This window comes from Chenopodium album, chromosome 23 (genome assembly GCF_948465745.1).
Source record: "Chenopodium album chromosome 23, dcCheAlbu1.1, whole genome shotgun sequence".
In the NCBI taxonomy this organism is placed as follows: Eukaryota; Viridiplantae; Streptophyta; class Magnoliopsida; order Caryophyllales; family Amaranthaceae; genus Chenopodium; species Chenopodium album.
Window position 1 is genome coordinate 33,097,046 of NC_137856.1, and position 23,395 is coordinate 33,120,440.

The 23,395-nt window shown below is 35.8% G+C and overlaps 1 protein-coding gene across 1 annotated transcript; it reads right to left on the reverse strand.

Annotated features, from left to right (window-relative positions):
- Window positions 1–19,704: 19,704 nt before the first annotated feature.
- Window positions 19,705–20,061, reverse strand: LOC145607412 (uncharacterized). Its single transcript, XM_081663074.1, has one exon. It carries the CDS (start codon window positions 20,059–20,061, stop codon window positions 19,705–19,707), a length of 357 nt encoding a protein of 118 aa, XP_081519200.1.
- Window positions 20,062–23,395: the final 3,334 nt, after the last annotated feature.

Genomic DNA, 23,395 nt, shown 5'->3' on the forward strand with positions numbered 1-23,395 from the left:
ATAAATGTCCGTGGTAGGCTTGAGTTTACGAAATCAGTACAAGTTGTGAATGGGTAAAATGATCGTTTAAGGGCATATTGGATGGTTCCACTGACCCAATTGGACTTCCGGAAGGTATTAGGGACCATAATAAACATCTCGGAAATTTTTATTTCCGGGTAAGAAAGGGTAAAAGAAATTACAAAATTGAAGGCTATAATCCACAATTTTTAATGAAATTTTGAGATTTCGGGGCCTGGAGGCGAAAAGCCTTGAGACCTTAAGGGATACATCTCGGGGATATATAAGGTCGTTTGAAACCATATATGATCATTATATGTTGTCATAAACGTTCGAGGCAGGTTTGACTTGACAAAATCATTACAAGTTGTGAAATAGTAAAATGACCGTTTGCGGGCATATTAGGAGGTTCCACTGACCCAATTAAACTCCGGAGGGTATTAGGGACTATGGTAAACATCTCGACAATTTTTATTTTCGGCCGGAAAAAAGGTCAAAAAGTTACAAAACTGAAAGCTATAATTCGCGTATTTGAGGAAATTTTGAGCTTTCGGGGCCCGGAAGCGAAAAGCCTTGACACCTTAATAGATACATCTCGGGGTCATATAATGTCGTTTGAAACCATATATGATCATTATATGTTGTCATAAACGTATGTGGTAGTCGTGAGTTTACAAAATCACTGGAAGTTGTGAACGGGTAAAATGATGTTTTAAGGGCCTATTGGATGGCTCCACCGACCCAATTGGACTCCCAGAGGGTATTAAAACCATGATAAACATCTTGGTAACTTTTTTTTCCGGGCGAAAAAATGGTCAAAAGATTACAAAATGGAAGGCTATAATCCACGCATTTTGGGGAAATTTAGTGGTTTAGGGGCCCGGTGGTGAAAGGCCTTGTGACCCTAAATGTTGCATACATCATGGGACTATATAATGCCGTTTGAAACCACAAATGATCGTTATATGTTGTCAAAAACGTATGTGGTAGGCTTGATTTTACGAAATCGCTGCATGTTGTGAACGGGTGAAATGACCGTTTAACGGCATATTGGACGGTTCCACCTACCTAATTGGACTCCCGGAGGGTATTAGGGACCAAAGTAAATATCTTGGAAATTTTTATTTCCGGGCGAAAAAATGTCAAAAAATTACGAAATTGAAGGCTATCCACGCTTTTTGATGAAATTTTGAGGTTTCAGGGCCCGGTGGCGAAAAGCCTTGAGACCCTAAAGGATACATTTCGGGGTAAAATATTGTTGTTTGAAACCATATATGATCATTATATTTTGTCATAAACGTCCGTGATATAGGCTTGAGTTTACGAAATCAGTACAAAATGTGAACGGAAAAAACCAAGGGCATATTTGACGGTTCCACCTACCCAATTAGACTCTCGGAGGGTATTAGGGACCATGGTAAATATCTCGACAATTTTTATTTTCAGGCGAAAAATAGGTCAAAAAATTACAAAATTGAAGGCTATATAATCCGCGGTTTTGAGGAAATTTTGAGCTTTCGGGGCCCGGTGGCGAAAAACCTTGAGATCTTAATGGATACATTTCGGGGTCATATAATGCCGTTTGAAACCATAAATAATCATTATATGTTGTCATAAACATCCGTGGTAGTCTTGAGTTTACGAAATCACTACAAGTTGTGAACGGGTAAATTGACCTTTTATTGGCATATTGGATGTTTCCACCGACCCAATTGGACTCCCGGAGGGTATTAGGGAACATGGTAAACATCTTGGTAATTTTTTTCCGGGCGAAAAAAGGTCAAAAGACTACAAAATTTGAAGGCTATAAATCCACGCTTTTTGGGGAAATTTAGAGGTTTGGGGGCCCGGTGGCGAAAAACCTTGTGACCTTAAAGGTTACATACATCATGGGGTTATATAATGCCGTTTGAAACCATAAATGATCATTATATGTTGTCATAAATGTACGTGGCAGGGCTTGAGTTTACGAAATCACTTCAAGTTGTGAATGGGTAAAATGACCATTCAAGGGTATATTGGATGGTTCCACCGACCCAATTGGACCACCGAAGGGTATTAGGGACCTTGGTAAACATCTCGTCAATTTTTATTTCTGGGTGAAAAAAGGTCAAAAAATTACGAAATTGAAGGCTATAATCCACGCTTTTTGATGAAATTTTGAGGTCTCAGGGACCGGTGGCGAAAAGCTTTGAGACCCTAAGAGATACATCTTGGGGTAATATAATATCGTTTGAAACCATATATGATCATTATATGTTTTCATAAACGTCTGTGGTATAGGCTTGAGTTTACGAAATCACTACAAGTTGTGAACGGGAAAAATGACCGTTTAAGGGCATATTTGACGGTTCCACCTACCCAATTAGACTCCCGGAGGGTATTAGGGACCATGGTAAACATCTCGGCAATTTTTATTTTCGGGCGAAAAAAAGGTCAAAAAATTACAAAATTGAAGGCTATATCATCAGCGGTTTTGAGGAAATTTTGAGCTTTCTGGGCTTGGTGGCGAAAATCCTTGAGACCTTAATTGATACATCTCGGGGTCATATAATGCTTTTTGAAACCATATATAATCATTATATGTTTTCATAAACGTCCGTGGTAGTTTTGAGTTTACGAAATCACTATAAGTTGTGAATGGGTAAAATGACCTTTTAAGGGCATATTGGATGGTTCCACTGACCCAATTGGATTTTTCGGAGGGTGTTAGGGACCATGGTAATCATCTTGGTAATTTTTAATTTTTTTCCGGATGAAAAAAGGTCAAAAGATTATAAAATTAAAGGCTATAATCCACGATTTTTAGGGAAATTTAGAGGTTTGGGGGCTCGGTGGCGAAAATATCCTTGTGACCCTAAAGGTTACATACATAATGGGGTCATATAATGTAGTTTGAAACCATAAATGATCATTAAATGTTGTCATAAACGTACATGGTAGGCTTGAGTTTATGAAACCACTGCAAGTTGTGAACGGGTAAAATGACCGTTTTAGGGCATATTGGACGGTTCCACCTACCCAATTGGACTCCCGGAGGGTATTAGGTAAACATCTCGGCAATTTTTATTTTTGGGCGAAAAAAGGTCAAAAAACTACGAAATTGAAGGCTATAATCCACGCTTTTTGATGAAATTTTGAGGTTTTGGGGCCCGGTGGCGAAAAGTCTTGAGATCCTAAGGAATACATCTCGGGGTAATATAATGTCGTTTGAACCATATATGATCATTATATGTTGTCATAAACGCCCGTGGTATAATAATCTTGTGAGTCCAAAAGTTTTCCCCATAAGCCAAATTTGAAGGTAAAATTAACTGATCCAAAATCAGACTAAGGGCCTGTTCTCATTGACTGAACTCAGCTGAACTGAACTGAACTGAACTGAAATAAATATTTTATAAGAGAAGGAAATTAGGAGCTGAACTGAACTGAATTGAGCTTAACTGAACTGAACTCAGCTGAACTGAACTGAAATGAACTGAATTTCAATGTAAGAGAACAAGCCCTAATTTAAGAGATTATTTGCATATTCGGTGTCCAAAACTCATGAGATTGTCAGGAACGCATTTTGAAATCATAAAAGGTTGTTTGAAATTCAAATACGCCCATTAGTCAATCACATATTCACATATAGTCTCTTGGTGACTTAAGTCGATGAATTGGGTCATAAGTTGTATATATACAAAATGATAGGTTAAAGACAAATTAAATAGATGGTTCCAACCAACAAAATGGCCTATTGAGGTGTCTTAATGTCCGTGTGAATCATTCTAACTTCTAACCTTTCCGAGTACATCAGTAAAGTAAAAAAAAATCACCAATATGGAAAGCATCTTGGAGTCATATAACGTTGTTTGGAACCACTAGCCGGTCTTATAAGGGATACGATAGCTGCTAAACAAACAAATTGATGGTTAACGACAAAGTGGATAGTTTCAACCACCTAAATGGTCTTCTAAGGTGTCGTGGGGTCCATGGGTAGCAGCTCGATTTATTTTCTTTTCGGATCTGATAAAGTAAAAAAAAAAAAGTTCAAAATTGGAGGTTGTAATAGATGTGATAGGAATAATTTCAGAGGTTTTGGGATTCAGTGTCGAAATTCTCGGAATTGTAGGGGATATGCTGCATCCTTGGGTTAATAACGTTGTTTGGAACCATATATATATATGCACACGTATTGGTCATATAAAGTCTCGTGGTGGTCTTGAGTCAATGAAAGAAGACATAATATGACTCTCGGGGTGTCGTGGGGTCCATAGAAAGCACTTCGACCTCTTTTCTTTCTGGATCCAAAAAAGCAAAAACTGTTCAAAACTGAAGGCGATGTATTTCACGTTTATAGCCAATTTTGGAGAATATTTAATTTCAACATTAATTGATGGGAACACGCGCGTGGGGTGATCCTGGGACTTCATCATAGCTTCGAGGCTTGGGCCATAACTTTAATCGTAAAGACGCAAGTCCAACCTCAATCAAACCTATCGCCTCTTGTTAAATACGGGTATGAGCCATGTACTAGTCACTAAGAGAGAGTCCACTTCAAAAGACCAAAGGCTGTTCTATCCCAAAACCATATGAAAATTGGAGGAATAGTCTCTTAGTCTTATAAAGTGTTTAACTCTATCTTATCTCTTTTTTATTTCTCTCACCGTGGGTATACTTACATGTGTTGTTTGGAAAGTTTAGACTCCAACACCTCCATATAATCCTGAAGTTGATGTCTTCATAAAAAAAATATGCAAGTGTGCAACTAACATGCCCTAAACTAGGTTACATAAATCATCATAAAACTCACTTACCATAGCATGTTTTAACTAACAATATATAGCAGCAAGCCAAGGGTATACTTGATGAACTATTGGACTTTTATTTTAATTTCTTCCAACGAATTTATTACTACTTCCAAAACACAATTACAGATACTAGCTAGATCATGCATGCTTCATTTTTTAAACTGGATAACTTCAAAAAAAAAAAAAAAAAAAAAAAAAAGAACAATCCGAACTTATTTAGATATACAATCTAGCTCTAAGCGATGCCAGTTGTTAAGCCAGTTAGAATTGTACATAAATAGGGAGAATCCTTGAGTTTTATGCAAAGTATATAAGAGAGATATATATCTGTAATTAAATTTAATCAATATGCTTAATTAGTCTTCCAATTTTATCATTCAAAATGGAGGGAAAAACGGCTTTCTACAAATCCAAGAAGAATGTTTTGGCCATAATTTTCATCCTAGCTATAGGTAATTTGCTACTTCAATTCGTAATTGTATATATAATTATAAATTACTCAATTAATAATTGTTTAGTCAATTAGTTATATTCTTGTAGATGTTTGACAGTTAGACCTACTCGAATTAACTTTAATTCAATTCATTAAGTACTAACGATTTGTTCGGGTAATTATGATAGTATCAGGAATGATGATTATAAGTGTAATTTGGCAAGAATAATAGTAGCGTCATAAATTCATAATGACTATGGCAATGTCATCAAATCCATAACTTTTACATAAATTGTCATTCTCACCTACTATCATAATCACTCCCCAAATAATAATAGCTTATTTTTTCCCTTTTTCTTTCAACATCCTGTATATATTACTACGTAATAGATATAGTCATTGAAGATTAAGATTTATGAAGAAAATTAAATTTCAATTAAAAAGAGAGAAAAATACACTTTAATAATCCCAACTATAGGCGATTTAATTTTAATTATCCCAACTAAGGTTTATTATCTAATAATCCTAACTATTGGAGGTGTTTGCAACCAATAATAGTCCCAACCGGTCAACACTAAATCAATGACCTATTATAACAGGTTACCCTAACACGTGTTAACACGTGATTGGTCCAATTTTTTTTAAAAAAACCAAAAAAAAAAAACCAGAAAAAAAAAAACCAGCCACCCCTTTACCACCGTGAAACCCTAACCCCCACTCCCTAACCTGTCAAATCGGTCGGCCATCGCCTTTTGGCCACCAAAACCACCATCCCAGCCAACCTCGACCCCCAAAACCACCAGCCCACCGAACCACGACCCCAAAACCACCAGGAACCTCAACCCCCAAAAACCACTTAAGTCACCGCCACCACCTGCAATCACACCTTTGCAAGCGATTTTTGGTCGTCGGAGGTGGTGTGACGGTGGGCTAACTCGAACACAAAGCCTCACTAATTTGAGTTTTAAGGGTTGGGGTTGGCTGGGAGGTTGTTTCAGGGGTCGGTCGGCCGGTGTAGGTGGTTAAGGGGGGTGGCTGTCGATTTTCGGCGAGGTTAGGGGTAGGGTTTAGGGTTTGATGGTGGGGATTGGGTGGCTAGGAAATTTGGGATTCTTTTGTTTTTTATTTTTTTCAAAACTTTTTTTTTTTTTGTTTTTTTTCTTTATGTCTTTATTTTATTTATTTAAAAAAATTAAAAAAATTGGACAACTCTCGTATTGAGACGTGACTATTGAAAAAAAAACTATTTCAACAGGTTACCGGTCATTGGGACTATTGGTGGCACACATCCCCAATAATTAGGATTATTAGATAATAAACCTTAGGTGATTGGGATTATTAAAAGTAAATTGCCCATGATTGGGTCGGGATTATTAAAGTGTATTTTTGCTATGAAAAAATTGAAAAAGAAAACTAATAAAATAATTTGAAGTAAATTAATAGCATTACCATGAGTTGTAGTGCATGTATAACTTTTGTTTTCGTATTTACAACACAAATCCATTCTCATTTTTATTGTCATTAACTAATTAAATATACTACTCTATTTTTAATATGTTAATGATGTATTTGAAACTTGGACAGTGCAGCGCAAATCATGATCGGTAAATCTAAAGGTTGTGGTCTTGCCGGAGATAAATGTTCATACTATGTATTCTTTCAATTAGATAGTTGTTGTCCGGGATATAGGTGTAGTCATGGTGCTGGTCAAAGATGTGTAGAAAGTAAGTGGCAAAACTTTGAATTATTATTATTATTATTATATTATTATTATTATTATTATTATTATTATTATTATTATTATTATTATTATTATTATTATTTAATGATACATTATTTGAAGTTTACCTAAAATTTATAAAATTAGGCTTTTAAAAAAGGAGACTACTAGCTCATCATAATATAAATAATTTAATAATTCGAGTGCTTAACTTTATGATTACTGTGTAATGTAACTTTACCATATATCAGGAAAATAATTTCAAAATTTAATATAGTTTCGGAAATAAAAACCCAGTTTAAAGTTATCAAAATGTTCAGACAATTAGATCATGTAAAGTAAAAATCAAGTGAATCGATAGATACCTTAGTAATACGTTTCAAAATGTTAATTCAATTTCATTTAGAATCTTTTTGACTATATATAAAAATATTAGAGGAAATCTTTTAATTTTCTCTCTCTATACAAGAACAAACATAATCATATGAGATTTAGTTTTATTTATTTGTCTCGACGAATGCATTAATATCGAATTTTTATAATTTTTGCTCGTGCGAGATTAAAGATATTTGCGATTAAAGATTTACATCGATATAAATGAGACTAGAATTATGAAACGGAGAAAGTATAATTTAACCTCCATTTATAACTTATATTGGATAAGTTATGTAATATATATGCTTAATATATACAATTTCCTTGAATCCTTGATATTTACAAAGGTCTAATTCAAAGTGTTTTTTTTAGCCTCTACATTAAGCTGCACGCCGGTGGGGGAAGTATGTGGTTTAACGTATTTGTCATGCTGTGGAAGAAGCAACTGTGGAAACCGCATTGTGGGAGGCCATTGTAGACCACCTAAATATTGATTAATTATCACAATTTGAGTCTCTTTAATTAGATTGCCTATTAATTAATTAATTAAGATGCTTCTTTCTTCCTAATAAATGAATTGTAACAAGGTGTAATTCTAAATATCTACCTAATAAATGAATTGTAATTTAACAAAGTGTAATTCTCTCTCATCTATGATGAATGCCTGCTTAATTATAAAGTAAATCGAAAAAAAAAATTACAGGATAAGTTTTTAGACCAATAACATAAGTGTGTTTGTATTATTGTTAGTCTTAGCTTAGTACTCCGTAATATCACTAATATGCATCGATAAAAATATTTAAGTATGTACGTGTTATACTTGTATATAATTAGGTAATAATCACCCGTACAATAATGCTTATTGAGTTCTTTTGGATTTTTTTTTTTTAGATTCATACTTTTTTTCAAAATAACAATTTTTGTACAAAAATAAAGAAATGATGAAAAAAAAACCCCTACTAATTTTGCCTTTTTTTTTTTTTATTTTTTTTTATTTTTACTATTGCTAAGTTTTGTGACAGTAACTTCACTTCTCCAGAAATAAAATCCAAGTCGATCTAAGTTGTGATTATATTACAAAAATAGAGTAAGTTAAAGTTGATCCAAGTTGTATTATTTTTCTGCATGACAGAATCATTGTGATTATAAAATGGAGTACGCATTAATTCAGATGATAAGATAACAAATTAAATATTGTATTTGTTAATACCAAGTGTTTTTATTTAGTGCAAGATGCACATATCTTTGGAATTCGATCATCAACTTTTAAAGTTTCTAATCGATCTATGCTTGCGTCACATAAAAGAATCAAACAAGCATATTCTCTAAATTAAAAGTTTATGGGAAAGTTACTGTCTTTTGTCACCATAATGTGTATATATATATATTTTTTTAATTTTTTTTTTTACATATTTATTTATTTATTTGTTTTTTTTAAATGAATTTTCCTAATTTTCATTGATAAAATTAATGGTCAAGTTTTAATTATATATATCAACGATTCGGATTAAAAAATTACAATGGCTACAAAATTATTATAATCGTTGCAAATTTATCTTAAGGTGAAAAAAAAGGAAAAATTGCCCAGAATAATCCCAGCTTTGGGCCGTCCGCTAAAAATAATCCCACCTTTGGATTATTTTTTAATAATCCGACGTTTAATGACAGTCTTCTTTAAATGGTCCCAGGTGACTTGTAACCGGTTGAATAGGTTTTTTTTGTTATTTTTTTTTTAAAAAAAATTTAATTTACACTTGTTGCCTCTTGATTGGTCAAAAAAGAAAAATTAATTAAAAAGAAAAAAAGAAAAACAAAAAGCTCCACCACTTCAGCCACACCACCATCCCCACCACCACCACCAACCAAACCCCAAATCCAAAACCTAGAACTACCATCCAACCACCATCCCACCCAAACCCAAAACCGCCGCCACCTGACCATGCCTACCGACATCCCATGCTAGCCAACCCAACCTCGATAAAAACCCCTTCGAAAATACCCCATTAACCCAAGATTATTCGAAAACCACCAAACCAAGGGGAAGACGGAAGATATCGGCGCGACTGGAATCGGGGGCGGAGGATGGGGTAGGTCAGCGCGTTTGAAATCGAGGGGGCAGGGTGGTTAGCGAGGCCGACATCGGGAGACAAGGGAGTTCAGCGCGTCCGATTTGAGGTACTACAGAGGTCGGCATAGACGGCTATGGTGGCTGGGGTGGTCGACGGGGTGGAATCGGGGAACGGCGAGTTCGGTGGCTCACCTGGGTTTTTGCGGGGGAAGGAGTGAGGGAGAGGGTTGGGGTGGTTCCGGGGAAGGGGTAACGCCGGAGGGTTTTCGTGGATGGCTGGAGCCGTGTGGTTGGCCGGAGCAGCGTGGCTGGCCGGTGCCGCGTGCCTGGGGTTGGGGTTGGCTTGGGTGGTTGATGGTTTTTAAATTTTTCTTTTTTTTTTTTTTTACTTTTTTTAAGAAAGATTTATTTTATTTTTATTTTTTTGACCAATTACAGGTTGCCACGTGTATGGTAACTTGGTATAACAAGTTAAATGACCGGTTGGGACCATTTATAGTGGGGTGGGTATAAAGGTGGGATTATTTAAAAATAATCCAAAGGTGGGATTATTTTTAGCGGACGGCCTAAAGGTGGGATTATTTTGGGCAATTTTTCAAAAAAAAAAAAAACAAAGTTGCACATTAATTTTTGCCTTCTCACTTGAAGAACTTCTATCCATATTGGTCATAATGTCATAATATATCATTTGATATTCGGATAAGGAATAATGTTTTACATTGTTATTGACTTATTGCTTAACGAACTAGAAAAACATAATATCTTGAAACTGAAATATTGTGCTCCTCAGGGGTTGGCCTTGATTCAGGAATCAGGGGCACTCTAATTATTGCTTAATTATTATCCTATGATGTAATCACTCATCTCTATCTCTTTTCTTCTTTTTAGCTCCAAGAGCTTTGAATAACTTGATGAATGATGATAGTGTCAAAAAGTGGTGAATCTTGAACAAAATAAAGAGTATAACATACACACTTATCATAGCGTATATCGTGACATTTTTGTGTTATGGAAAGTGCATCTATAACAAATGGAAGATAAATACGAAGTTGTATGTAGTAATAAATTATCCACTTGTCAAATCCCTCAAAAATAGACTAAATAATGTTGTGGTGGATGAGGAGATCTAGTTATAAATTAAATTACAATTTTAGTAAGAACTTAAAAAACTCTAAGTTATTTAAAATTAAAAAAAAAAACTCTAAGTAGTCGAGAATTAACACATAAAGGTCACAATGCAATGGTCATTAGTACTATGATAACTTGAGGAACGGAATGATTTGGGCTTAAAAAATTGTTTTTTAGTTGAATAATAATTTGATATTTGAACAATCAAAAAGCTAAAAAATTATGATGGTTAAAAAAAAAAAAGCTATGAATTTATAAGCTAAATAGTGTACTAACTATAGATGCAAGTGATACTCAACCACCATAAGCTTGGTATGTGGCCATACTCACCCACCATAAGCTTGCTATGTGGCATGAGATTAATCGGATGTAAGTATGGTTAAACTTCTGTGATACAGGTTCGCTTCCTAAAAAAATTTGCTGCAAGAGATATGCAAGTACTTTTATTTTCTTCCAACAAATTCATGCAATGGAAAATTCCAGGAAGTCACTAATTGAAATGCTAAATAATATATGCATTCATGCTTGAATTTTAATGGATCGATGGACGAAAAATTAAATAAAAAAAATCCAAATTTAAACAATATCTATCGATGCTGGTTGCTAGGTTGTAGTACTAATTATATATAGCTAAGGTACATAGGAGAATGATCTCAAACATATCAAACCAGTTAATATTGCATATAAATAGGGAGTAGAATCCCTAATATATAAGAAAAACATTTCTAAATAATTTTTAATTAATTAATATACTAATAGTCTTCCAAATCTATCACTCGAAGCAGAGGGAAAATGGTTTTCTACAAATTCAAGAAGAATGTAGTAGCCATTTTTTTCATCTTGGCTCTAAGTAAGTAATTTCTTTGTAATCACATATGATGCAATTAATTAGACCATTATTATTTGTAGGTGTTTTTATCATTATTAGGTAAACTTTATCATCATAAGTACTAATGGTCTATTTGATTCATTAGTTGATAATTGATGGCGGTAATGAGGATGAATTTAAGTGTAATTTGACAAGAAAAAAAAAAAGTATCATTATAATTAATGTGGTTTTAATCATAAATTAAGGTCCTTTGACAATACATACCATGGACCTTAGTGTCTGAATTGAATCTCTTATAAATTTACAACACAAATTCATGTTCATTACCTTGATTTATTATTGCATATACGTAAACCAAATAGATCATAAGATTATTAACCCTATAGATTGATGCTATATGTGAAACTTTTGCAGTGCAAATCATGGTTGATAAATCTGAAAGTTGTGGTAATGCCGGAGCAAAATGTAAAAAATATTTATTTATATTTACTAATTGTTGTCCGGGATATAGGTGCAGCAAAGGTGCTGGTAACACATGTGTAGAAGGTAAGTGGCAAACTATGTCATTATTTTCTTATGATATAATTGAATTGTGATAATTTGGTTTAATTGTTTTAAGTCGAGTCAGATTTTGATATTTACTCCTTATTTTATATGCTTCGTAAAACTTTATTTGTAGATCCCTCGCAATACCCTCCTTGCAGGCAGTTGGAGGATTACTGCGACGTTTTCAACCCCTGTTGTGAAGGTGGCAGATGTAAAATCTTTCTTGACATTGGAGGACATTGTGTACGAGCATGATTATCACAAGGCTCGTTTATGTGGAGCTTCATTTCATTTGTGTTTGTTAAATTGGCTATTTTAATGGTTGTTCCAGCTAATAAATACGAAGTACTAAAGATATAAAGTACTCCTTTATCATTGTAACACTAATTTACAAAATCAGTATTGTAATACAATTAAATTTTTTAATGTGATTTGGAAAATATAAGAGTATAAACATTCGAATTAATGTAAGATATTGTTCAAAAAAATTTCAATAACATTATACTACATCAAACACTAGGAATGACACTTATCACTTCTTTTTGCTGTCATTTTCCCTCCAAAATCCCTTTCTTTCTCTCTCTTTTTTTTTTTAATTAATATTATTATTATTATTATTATTATTATTATTATTATTATTATTATTAAACTATCTCATTCCTAATATAAAATATTTCACCATAATATTTTTAGTTATATATATCAAGTATATAATTCGAATATATTTTGATAAAAATATTTTAAACATATAATTAGTATCATGATAGGAAACATTGTATAACAATTAATATAATGAATTGATTCTTTATATGAGTAATAAAGTTATTATAATAAATTGATTTTTTTTAGTACACACATGTATATAATCACACTTTCTAAAATTTATTACAATATCATTACTTTTAGATAGGGGTGTCAATCGGGTTTACGGTTCGGTTTATCGATTTTCGGTTTGAACGGGTTGGTTTTTAACGGGTTGGAATTATTAACGGGTCAGTTCAGGCCGGTTTTAAATAATTTTGGGTTGGTTCGGTTTGGTTTATTTTTATTACAGTTTCTTTTCGGGTCGGTTTCTAATCGAGTTGGGTTATAATAGGTTCGGGTCATAATCGGTTCGGGTTAAATTCAGTCAGTTTTAAAAACGGGGTTTGTTAGTTTAAAGCGGGTTTTTGGTCAAAACATTAATTAGGTCGGGTTGTAATCAATTTAGGTCAAAATCGTTTTGAGTTGAACTTAGTTTGTTTGACAACTGATTTTGCTAGTTTTAAACGGGTTTCGTTAACGTATATCATCTAGTATATCCTCAACATTCTTAAATTAGTTATTTCTGTAGATCATATGGAGTATTAATTAGTTGTTTAGCTTTATGTCCTTTTTTTGTATAACGATTTTCAGGATCAAATAATAATAACAAATCCAGCTAGAGTTAGCTTTTTATTCAGATTTTTTTTTTCAATACAATATAGTGTTCCTTAAGCCATTACTCGTTAAAGGACGATTATATATTAGCATAAGAGTTTCAATGACATCAAAATTCCAAACCTATTCAATATAAATACTTCGTAATTCAAATTAAACCCTTTTGTTTTACTATCGAAAAATTATACCAAAAAAAAAACCCTACGGTCATGACGGGTTACGGACTTACGGGTTATAAATAGTTTGGTTATAACCGGTTACGGGTTGTAAACGGTTCGGTCATAACTTATTATGGGTTATATAACGGTTCGGTCCTAACCAGTTACAAGTTGTAAACGATTTGAGTTCATCGGGTTTTTGTCAGGTTTAAACGGTTTCGGTTTACAAGGGTCGGGTTACTGTCGGGTTCAAAAGTACTCGGTTCGGGTTGTATTAGTTCGGCTTGATAACGGGTATAGTTCATTAACGGTTCTTAAACATTCGGATCAGTTCAGTTTCATGTTTTAAAAAATCTGGTCGGGTCGGTTTACAGTTTTAAAATAACAGGTTCTTAGCGGTTCGGTTCCTTTTCAAAACAGTTTGAAACGGTTCGGATTCACCAGTTCGGGTCGATTTTTGGCAGCTCTACTTTTAGATTTTTTTTATTTGATGAATCGATCATTACTATTAGATGGGACACATACATTATATGAATGTCACAACATATTTTCTATACATGCACAATATAATATCTTCACAAAATAACAATCTTATAATATAAGTTTCATAAGTAAATTCTTCTAATAATTTTTCATACTACTAAACTTAGTTAACCCAAACTTTTATTTTTTGTTAAGTTTGAATAATTTATCCTATATAAATAAATCTATTAATAAATGTGTTTAGAAGCCTCAAACATCTTTTAATCATGACAACATATCAGAGTTCAATTAAAGATATTGGTGCTCCATCAATGAGCATGTACTTATACATGCTAGAGTAATTAGGTTATGGATTGTACTTTCAAAAGCTTGTCTTAATGAAACAACTTCTTTAGAAATGGTGTCATACGACACAAAGGTAATTTTTGTATAATTCTATGTTTTTTCTAGGAAAATTTGGATTTTGGTACCTCAAATATGGGGGTAATTGAATTTTAGTACCCATCTAAAATTTTATTTTAAATTGGTACCTCCAAAACATCAAAACTGTAGATATCAGTACCTCCGTTAAGGTTCTGTCATATTTTCCGTTAGTGGGTCCCAGTTCAACGGCTAGTGGGTAAATTTTGCCCCTTTTTAAGAACGATTCTGTTCTTATTTTTTCCCCAATTTGATTGGGTTTATAATTTAGAATAACAACAGTGAAATTAATGCATAGAATTTGAATTAATCTTAGGTTTCTTGTTGATTGTTGAATTGCGAAGGGTTTGGGAGGAGTTTGAAGGGAATTTTGAAGCCTTTCTGCTGTCGAAAAAAAGAGGTAAGGTCTCACTATTTTTTTGTGTAAATGTTAAATTTAAAGTGGAATTAAGCTGAATTTTGTTATAGTTGTGGTTGTTATGTTCTGAAATTGTGAATTGTATGGGCAGCAGTGTGCATAATTGAATTATGTTGTTATAATTTGTTGATATGGAAAAATTAGGGTTCTTCAGTTGAATAATTTAGGGAATTGTTGGTTCTTTGAATTTTTTGTCGCATGTTAGTAATTCATCTGAAATTGTGTGTTGTTGTTGCATTTTTGGTTCAATTTTATTGCAGAATGGCTGAGAATAGGGTGGTATTCAGATTTAAGTACTTGAGTGTAGTGATTGACATTGAAGTAGACATAGGTAAGGACAACTTGATGGATAAATGTCTAGAGTGGGAAGATCGTTTGCGTGAAATGGATGATCCAGTAGAAGGGTCTATAGATATCTTGTTTCCCAAATTCCAGTACATTTATAAAGGGAAATATAGGGACTTAGAAGATGATGGTGATGTGTTCAAAATGATTAGGAGGCTGCCTAATAAGGACATATACACCATTCATGTGGGCACCACTGATGATCCTGGGTTCTTGGCAGATTGTATGTGGGAGTTTAGGCAGAAACAAAATGGGAATTGGCCACCCCCTGGCTATCCCTATAATGGTGCTCAGCCACCAGTTTGACAAGGTTTGTGTGTCATTGGTGTGGGTATCAGATGTTGCTGTTGTAGTTGTTGTGTCTAATGCTTTTTTTTTTGTTCTTATCTTTTAAATTTTGCAGGAGTTATAATGTTCTGGAATTCTCAATCCCCCTCCAAATTGAAGAAGTGTAACTGTGGATTGCCACTTGCAAGACTCACATCTTGGACAAGAGACAATCCAGGGCGCAAGTTCAAGGCTTGCAAATTTTGGGATCCCAACACTGAGACAAGGGGATGCAAATGCTTTGAATGGGTTGACTTAGAGCAAACTGAATGGCAAAGGGAAGTGATCAATCAGTTAATGCTTGACAAAAAGCTGATGAAATCTGATATGAATTCATTGCAAAGGGAGGTTGATGATTTGGTTGGGCAGAGAAGGTGTTTGCTTAATGAAGTTGACACATTGAAGACAAAATGCAAGGCCTTGTCTGGTGACAGGAAGAAGATGACAAGCAGCAATGCCACTACTGACAGATTGCCCTTGGTTGTATTAGTTGCAATTAGTGTAGTTGTTATGATATTAGGAGTTAGTGTAGTTATTAGAATGATTTAGGGGAGTTTGAGGGATTTCAGGACATTTAGTTCAAGTTTGGTTATGTAATGTGTTGAATTGTAGTTGCTTCTGTTTTAATTTGAACTTGGTTACAATGAATGTCATTATCAATTTCAAGCATTACTTATTTCAAGCATTACTTATTGTTTCAGTTTTTGAAAATATTGAATGATGTGGTGTTGTGAATGACTTTGATAAGTTCAAAATAGGCAATTTACACACATATTTGTTCAACAAAAGGTGACTTAGCACAAAATGATATAATGCTAAGTACATGTGTTCAACACACAAAATACATATTCTTTGTTCAAAATAATAGACCATTCACATGTGTTCAAAATACCTAATGCTAATTACATGTGTTCTACCCTAAATTTTTGTTCTTGCTTGTCCTTGTTGCTGCACTCTTCTTTGCTGTAGTTGTTGTTGATGCCTGGCTGCACAAGCGTGGCTCAGCTCCTGCAGACTTTCTGGACCTTGTGGTTGGTCCTTGGGTTGATGCTGCTGCAGCCTGAGATGGTCCTCCTTGTGATGCTGCTCCCTTTGATCCTTGTCCCTTTGAGGCTGCTCCCTTGGAAGCTGCTTTGGCTGCAGCTGCTGCAACTTTCTTTTTTGCCTCCTCTTGGGGGAATTTTTTGTTAGCAATGCTATTGGGGCCTGCTGATGCACCAGGAGTAGCCTGCACATAATAAATAAGCACAACAAGTTAAAAACAGAACAAAATGATATGTATGAGTCTGATGTACATAAAAAGTGTGAAGAACTGACCTTGTTTAATGCCCTTGCTGCTTTGGTTCTTCTTTGTTCTAATACCCAAGGTGTGTTCACAACAGCCTTGCCTTTTGTGTCAGGGTGGGAAGTAGACTTTGCTACATCTGCAGGCACATTGGTGCATGTCTTGGCATAGTGACCATATTGAGCACATTTTTGGCATCTCTTTTGCCTTTTTTGTGTACTTCCCTCAGCAGGATCAGGGACACCCTCACCCCTCTCTTTCTTCCTCTTCTTGGACTTGGGTCTGCCAGGCATGACTCTGACTGGTGGAGGTAGTGGCTCCCTCATTTTCACCTTTTCCCAGTGTTTGGGACCTGGCATAGGTTGCACAGGCAAGTCATATGCCTCAATGTACCTCTCCCTTGTGTAATAGTGATCCACAAACTCCTCTGGATCACTTCTCTTGTCAAGTATGCATGCAAAGCCATGCACAAGGGAGGCCAGTTAACTGCCAGTGATATCATGTGCATGTTCTGTTGTGAAGGTCAACAGTGACTTGATCTGCATTAAGGTTGACCTCATAGGTGTCATCCCTTGACACCTGTAATATGCAATGCCTAGCCACCCTCTCCATTTTTTCAAACACCTTACTGACATATGGCATCACTTTTCCTTGAATTTTTTTCACACCCTCCCACTTATCATTATGCCTCTTCATTGCATATCTCCTTAACCACTCCATTTGGGTTAGGATTGGTTTATCCCTAGCTTCTCTAATACAGGCATTAAATGTCTCACACATATTATTAAGAAGCATGTTTGATTTGCAGTTAGTGGAAAAGGCATGCCTAGACCAATGTTGGGCAGGAATGTTGGCTAGATACTCATATGCATCCTCACTCAGGAATTTAATGGATTCCATAGCAATTTCAAAGTCAGCCTACAATATACATCCACAAACACATGCTAATCAACTAGTATTCACAGTATACTCATAAACAATTTGCTGAGAGTAGCTATTATGCAGAAATCTGACCAGCATAGTGTATTCACAGTGTACTCATAAACAGTTTGCTAATCAACACAACATGCCAGCATAGTGAGGATTAAACCTTTCACACCACAAAACTGACCAGTCAAATCAAAAATAAACAACAATGCACACCACACAAAGCATTCCACACAACAGAGCTAAACATACAATCACTGACAAAAATAAGCAACAAAAATAAGCAACATTCCAAACTATTGTCAGGAACATATGTCAACAATAACCAAGGTAAGACAATATTCAACAATAATCACCCACAATCAGATAATAAAGCAACTGACAAAAATATAGATGCTGAGAGCTATTCATACCCAAGTAGTGGCCCTAGCAGCATTCCAAAACAGTTCTTTGAATGTGGACCCTGAGAATTGAAGTTTGAAATTGGCCCATATATGCCTCACACAAAATCTTTTCTCAGCAAAGGGTACCACCTCCTCAAAAGCTTCAAGCAGTCCCTAACACATAAGATAAAAATACAGTTGTCAGTTGACATTAATGCAGACAATTTAAAAAAAATAATAAAATAAAATAAAACATTATCATTCCCAACTAACCTTCTTCCTATCTGACATGTATGTGAATCCACCTCCCATTGCTAAGTCATCTAGACTCTGCTTCACTAGTAGAAAAAATAAATTGGCAAGCGGTTCAAACCCCCCAATGGCAAGCGGTTTTGAACCGCTCCCTGTTGGGGGGCTTGCCAATAGCCATTGAAATGGCAAGCGGTTCAGAACCGCTTGCCAATTGTAAAGAAAGGGCAGCGGTTTTGGCGCCACCCATTAGGGGTATTAATTTTTATTTTATTTTATTTTTTTTTTTGGTTTTTTTCGATTAAATTGAGACATAATCAAACCATATGTAAAAATATTAATATTTTTATTAATTAATTGTTATAATATTACAATTTCTGATTTTCAATCACAAAAAAATAAATTAACAAAAAAATTAATAACAATTAAAATTTATGCTTTTCAACAACCAAAGACCATCAGCCACCACCCACACCACCAGTCACCACCACACACCACCAGACGACAGCCACCAGCCACCACCCCATACCACGACCCCCCACCCAAAATCAGATCCCCACCCACCGAAAAACCCCTCACCGAAACCACGACCCCACCCACCAAACCAGATCCCCACCTAAACCACGACCTCCACCCACGACCCTACCCAAACCACGACCCCCACCCACCACGACCACCACCAAAAATCAAATTAAAAAAAATAAAACTAAAATCGAAATAAATAATAAAAACCACCGATCTAACCCACCATGACCATCTAAACCACCGATTTTGGCTTCAAATTATGGTTTTAAAGGTCAAATTCGACCATGAAAACTCTAGATCTAGAGTTTTCGTGGTCGAATTTGACCTAAAAAACTTGAACACCCACACGCATGCACAAACTTGCTCGAAATTTGCTCAAAATTTGCTCGAAATTATCCTCGAAATCTGCTCGAAATTATCCTCAAAATTACCGGTTATGTTCGAATTTGATGAGATCAGAAAGAACAAAAAAAAGGAGAAAATGAAAGAAGAAAGGGGCGAATTAGAGGGAAGAGAAGAGGAGAGAGAGGGAAAACGTGAGTAGAAAGAGGAGAGAGAAAGAGAGCAGCCAAAATGAAAGAGGAGAGAGAGAGAGCAGAATAAAGAAAGAGGAGAGAGAGAAATAAAAGAAGGGGGGCGCGGATTTAGGGTTTTTTTAAATGGCAAGCGGTTTGGGGTTGAACCGCTTGCCAATATATCTAATGGCAAGCGGTTCAATCCCAAACCGCTTGTCATTATATATATTGGCAAGCGGTTCGCGCCAAAACCGCTTGCCATTTAATATTACAGGTTTTTTTAAAAAAAAAATGGGTGAATGGCAAGCGAATTTTTAAAACCGCTTTCCATTTGGGGCTTCCCATCACTTATTTTCTACTAGTGCTTCAAGCACTCCAAGAACCAGCACCAGGTTTCTTTATTCTCCACCTCAACAGTAGCCCAAGCAAAGGGGTAGATACTGTTGTTCCCATCCTTTCCTACAGCCACCAAAATCTGATCAGGATAGGAGCCTTTCAAATGGCATCCATCCACACCAATTAGTGGCCTACACCCTTTCAAAAAGCCCCTCACCAATGGAGACAGGCACACAAACATTCTCAAGAACAAAGGTGGCTCTGGCCTCTCCAGCTGATCTACCACAACATTAACTACAGTCCCAAGGCTATACTTTTGAACAGCCTTGCCATAATCCCATACTCTGGCATACTGTTCAAATGCAGACCCATATATCATGAATTTTGCCCTTGCCCTAGCTAGCCAGGCCTTGTAGTACCCAATTTTGATACCCAAATCACTTAACACTCTATCCTTGAAGCTGTTAGTCTTCTAGTGTGGATTACTTCTCCACTCTTCAACATATTTTTCAGCTAACCATTCTGCAGTCACATTTGCATTCATGTTGCTCCTCATACAGTTATGTTCTAGCCTAAGATCATGAATTTGCCAGGCACAACTTTTGAACAAAGGCCTATATATCACCTTGAACCTGCACCTCCTTACTTCCTCACTGCATTGACAAACAGGCAGCTTGCTCCTCTTAGAATCCCATTCACACCCACACCTCCTCCTACAGAAAGTGGTCAACTTCACCTTGTTGTTGTGCAAAAAATAGAACTCATATCTATTCTCAACTGCATGAGTTCTTAAAGCTTTCCTAAGCACCAAAATGTTGCTAAATTTCTGACCCTTCAATAACACAACTGGTTTTTTGAAATCTGTCTCCTCTCTAAACCATGGACTATCATCTGCCTCTTCATCAGACCCATGCTCACTTCTGAGCTCATCATCCTCACTGTCTTCTACTTGAAGTTCAACCTCAGGCTGCCCAATATCCTTCACAAGCTGCTCCAATTTCTGCTTACTGCTCTGACCAGGCTGCACAACTGCTAAGCTCCTTTCTACCTCTCCTAAAATGTGACCTGTACCCTGATCCAATCTCTCATCTTCAGAATCACCTTCTTCCTCCTCTCCTGGATTCCAATCTAGATCTATGTCACTCAAATCCTCACTTGAAGATCCAGATTCACTATCCTCATCATCAATGAACAACTTCTTTTGACACCTGCCTTTTCCTTTCCCCTCCTTTCTTTCTGTCCTTCTACCCAACTCAAGCTCTCTTGAAATCTTCCCTTTCCCTTTATCTAATACAGCTTTCACCTTATCACTCCCATCAGAAAACCTAGGACTTCTCCTAAGTAATACCTCACTCACTACAGAAGCAGTTTCTGTTGGGTTGGATTGCTGCCACCTAGGGCTCCTCCTCACAACTAATGCAGTAGAAGCCTTTTTAGGAGTTTGTTCTGCTGCTCTTTTTGCTTTTACAGTGGGTTTTGACACTTTCTTAGTAAGAGAAGTTTGGGGTGGGCTCAGGTTTGGGTTGGGCACATGTTTGCTGACTTTAGACTGACTCTCAATGTCTTTGGGTGGGCTCAGGTTTTGGTTTGTGTTTGGGTTTACACTATTCTGACTTGGATTTGTTTGGTCAGGTGGGTCTTGTTCAACAACAGTGCAGAATAACTCCAAGTAGCCATCTTTGTGTTTAGCCTCAAGAAATCCCTTTACACCCTCATCATCTTCTAATTTAGTTTTCCCAGTCATCCATGTTTCTCCCTTCTTTTTATACCACAACACATAAATGTAAGGGACTGCCCAACCCTTTTCCCTAAACCCTTCAGCACATAAATATCTTAAGTAACCCAATGTTATAAAAGACAAAGGCACACCCAACCTCCAGTAAACAAAACCAGCCTCATAAACTTGATACTCACTCCCCTTTCTTTTTCTTTTCTTAAACACAAAACCCCCAAACAACCTTAGCTTTATGTCAACAGTGTTATCAAGCTGATCCATTTGTTTAATCTACAAATTAAGCAACTAAATCATGTACCAACACTTTAACAAACATAATCTAACCAAATTAAGTTCATATCACTTAAACAAAATAAAACAGAACATGCAACAACACATTTACCACACTTAAGCATACAGTCACACAGTACCACAATTACGCATACAGTCACAATGAATTGTAAATCAATTTGTATAAAACTGATTATTTAAGCTTAAATTAATCCACACACACATTTCTAGGGTTTGCAAAATTGTTTTGCAAAATTGCCCAAAAAATTGAACCTAATTGCACTTGAACCATTAATGGAAAGGTACAAAAAGTTGAAGAAACCATACCTGGGTCGTTGTCAGAAGATTCTCCTAAGTGTCAATGGAGATGACGACTCCCAAGCTCTAGCCTTTCCCAGTTGCTGATGTGAGCTTCCAGTAAAAATTCGCGCCTTAGTCAATTGCAGAAATTACAGTGAGAAAAAAACCAAAATTAAACTAAACCCTAACAATTGACAGTGGAGAGAGAAAGAAATTGTGGTTGAAGTTAAACTATGGAGTAAATGCATGTGGTTGAGGAGTTTGATTATGGAGGAACAGGGCAAAGAGAGAGAAAGAGAGAGTAAAAGGGAGGGAATTGAATTAGGATCGAAGAGAGAGAAAGAACAAAGGGAGGGAAGTTAGGTAACTGGGACCCACTAACGGAAAATATGACAGAACCTTAACGGAGGTACTGATGTCTACAGTTTTGATGTTTTGGAGGTACCAATTTAAAATAAAATTTTAGATGGGTACTAAAATTCAATTACCCCCATTTTTGAGGTACCAAAATCCAAATTTTCCTGTTTTCTACCTTGAAAATAACAACCATAAGATTGATGATCAACTACCTTTAGTTCACCATTTTACTTTATTTATATTTTTACTTTATTTAATTAGTTTATGTTTGCGTTTTGTATTATTCATAATTTATTTAGGTCTACAATATTCATTGCATATCTCTGATATTTTTTTCGACTTAATTTGTTTGTTATATAGTTGTATAATTTGGTTTGGACTTATCGTGCATGACACTAAAGATGACACTGCAGCACTAGGTCGGGCCGGCCCGAGGCCCAACACGAAAAAAGCACGACACGAGCACAATGTAGGTCGCACGACACGTTACTGTGCATGTGGGTCATGGGCCACCTTTATTTGGGAGAAGCACGATAAGGAACAACACGGTCGGGCCCAGCACGACAAAGCATGCGAAAATCGATACAATTTTTCTTAGGCACGTAAGCCCAACACGACTCGACACGATGGCATGTGAGCCTGAGCCGTGTACAGGCTAACCTTTTGAAAACTTTGGCCCGACACGAAAATCATGGGCCAAGCCATGGACCGAGCCTAACTAACCCCAAAGTACGTGGGCTTGGCACGAGGCACGACCCAGAGCCATCTTTACATGGCACATGATCAGAGTATGTATTTTTTTGAGGAGCATTCTTGAATGTTTTGATTGCCAAAATAAGAAATGCAAAAGCAGAGTTGAATTTGTGATGTATTAATCAAAACTATTAGAGTGAGACTATAAGAGCATCTACATCATTTTTATTACTAAAAAGAATAAAAAACTGTTAGGAACTCTATTACTTGCCTTCATTCTTATTAGTCACGGTTTATATACAACGTAGTGACAAACTAAAGGACCTAAGTATACATGGGCTCATTAGGGACATTTTCT

What these genes read in the sequence shown, in the direction of transcription:
- LOC145607412 (XM_081663074.1), bottom strand. Translation starts at nt 20,061, where the DNA reads ATGATATATGGGTCTGCATTTGAACAGTATGCCAGAGTATGGGATTAT.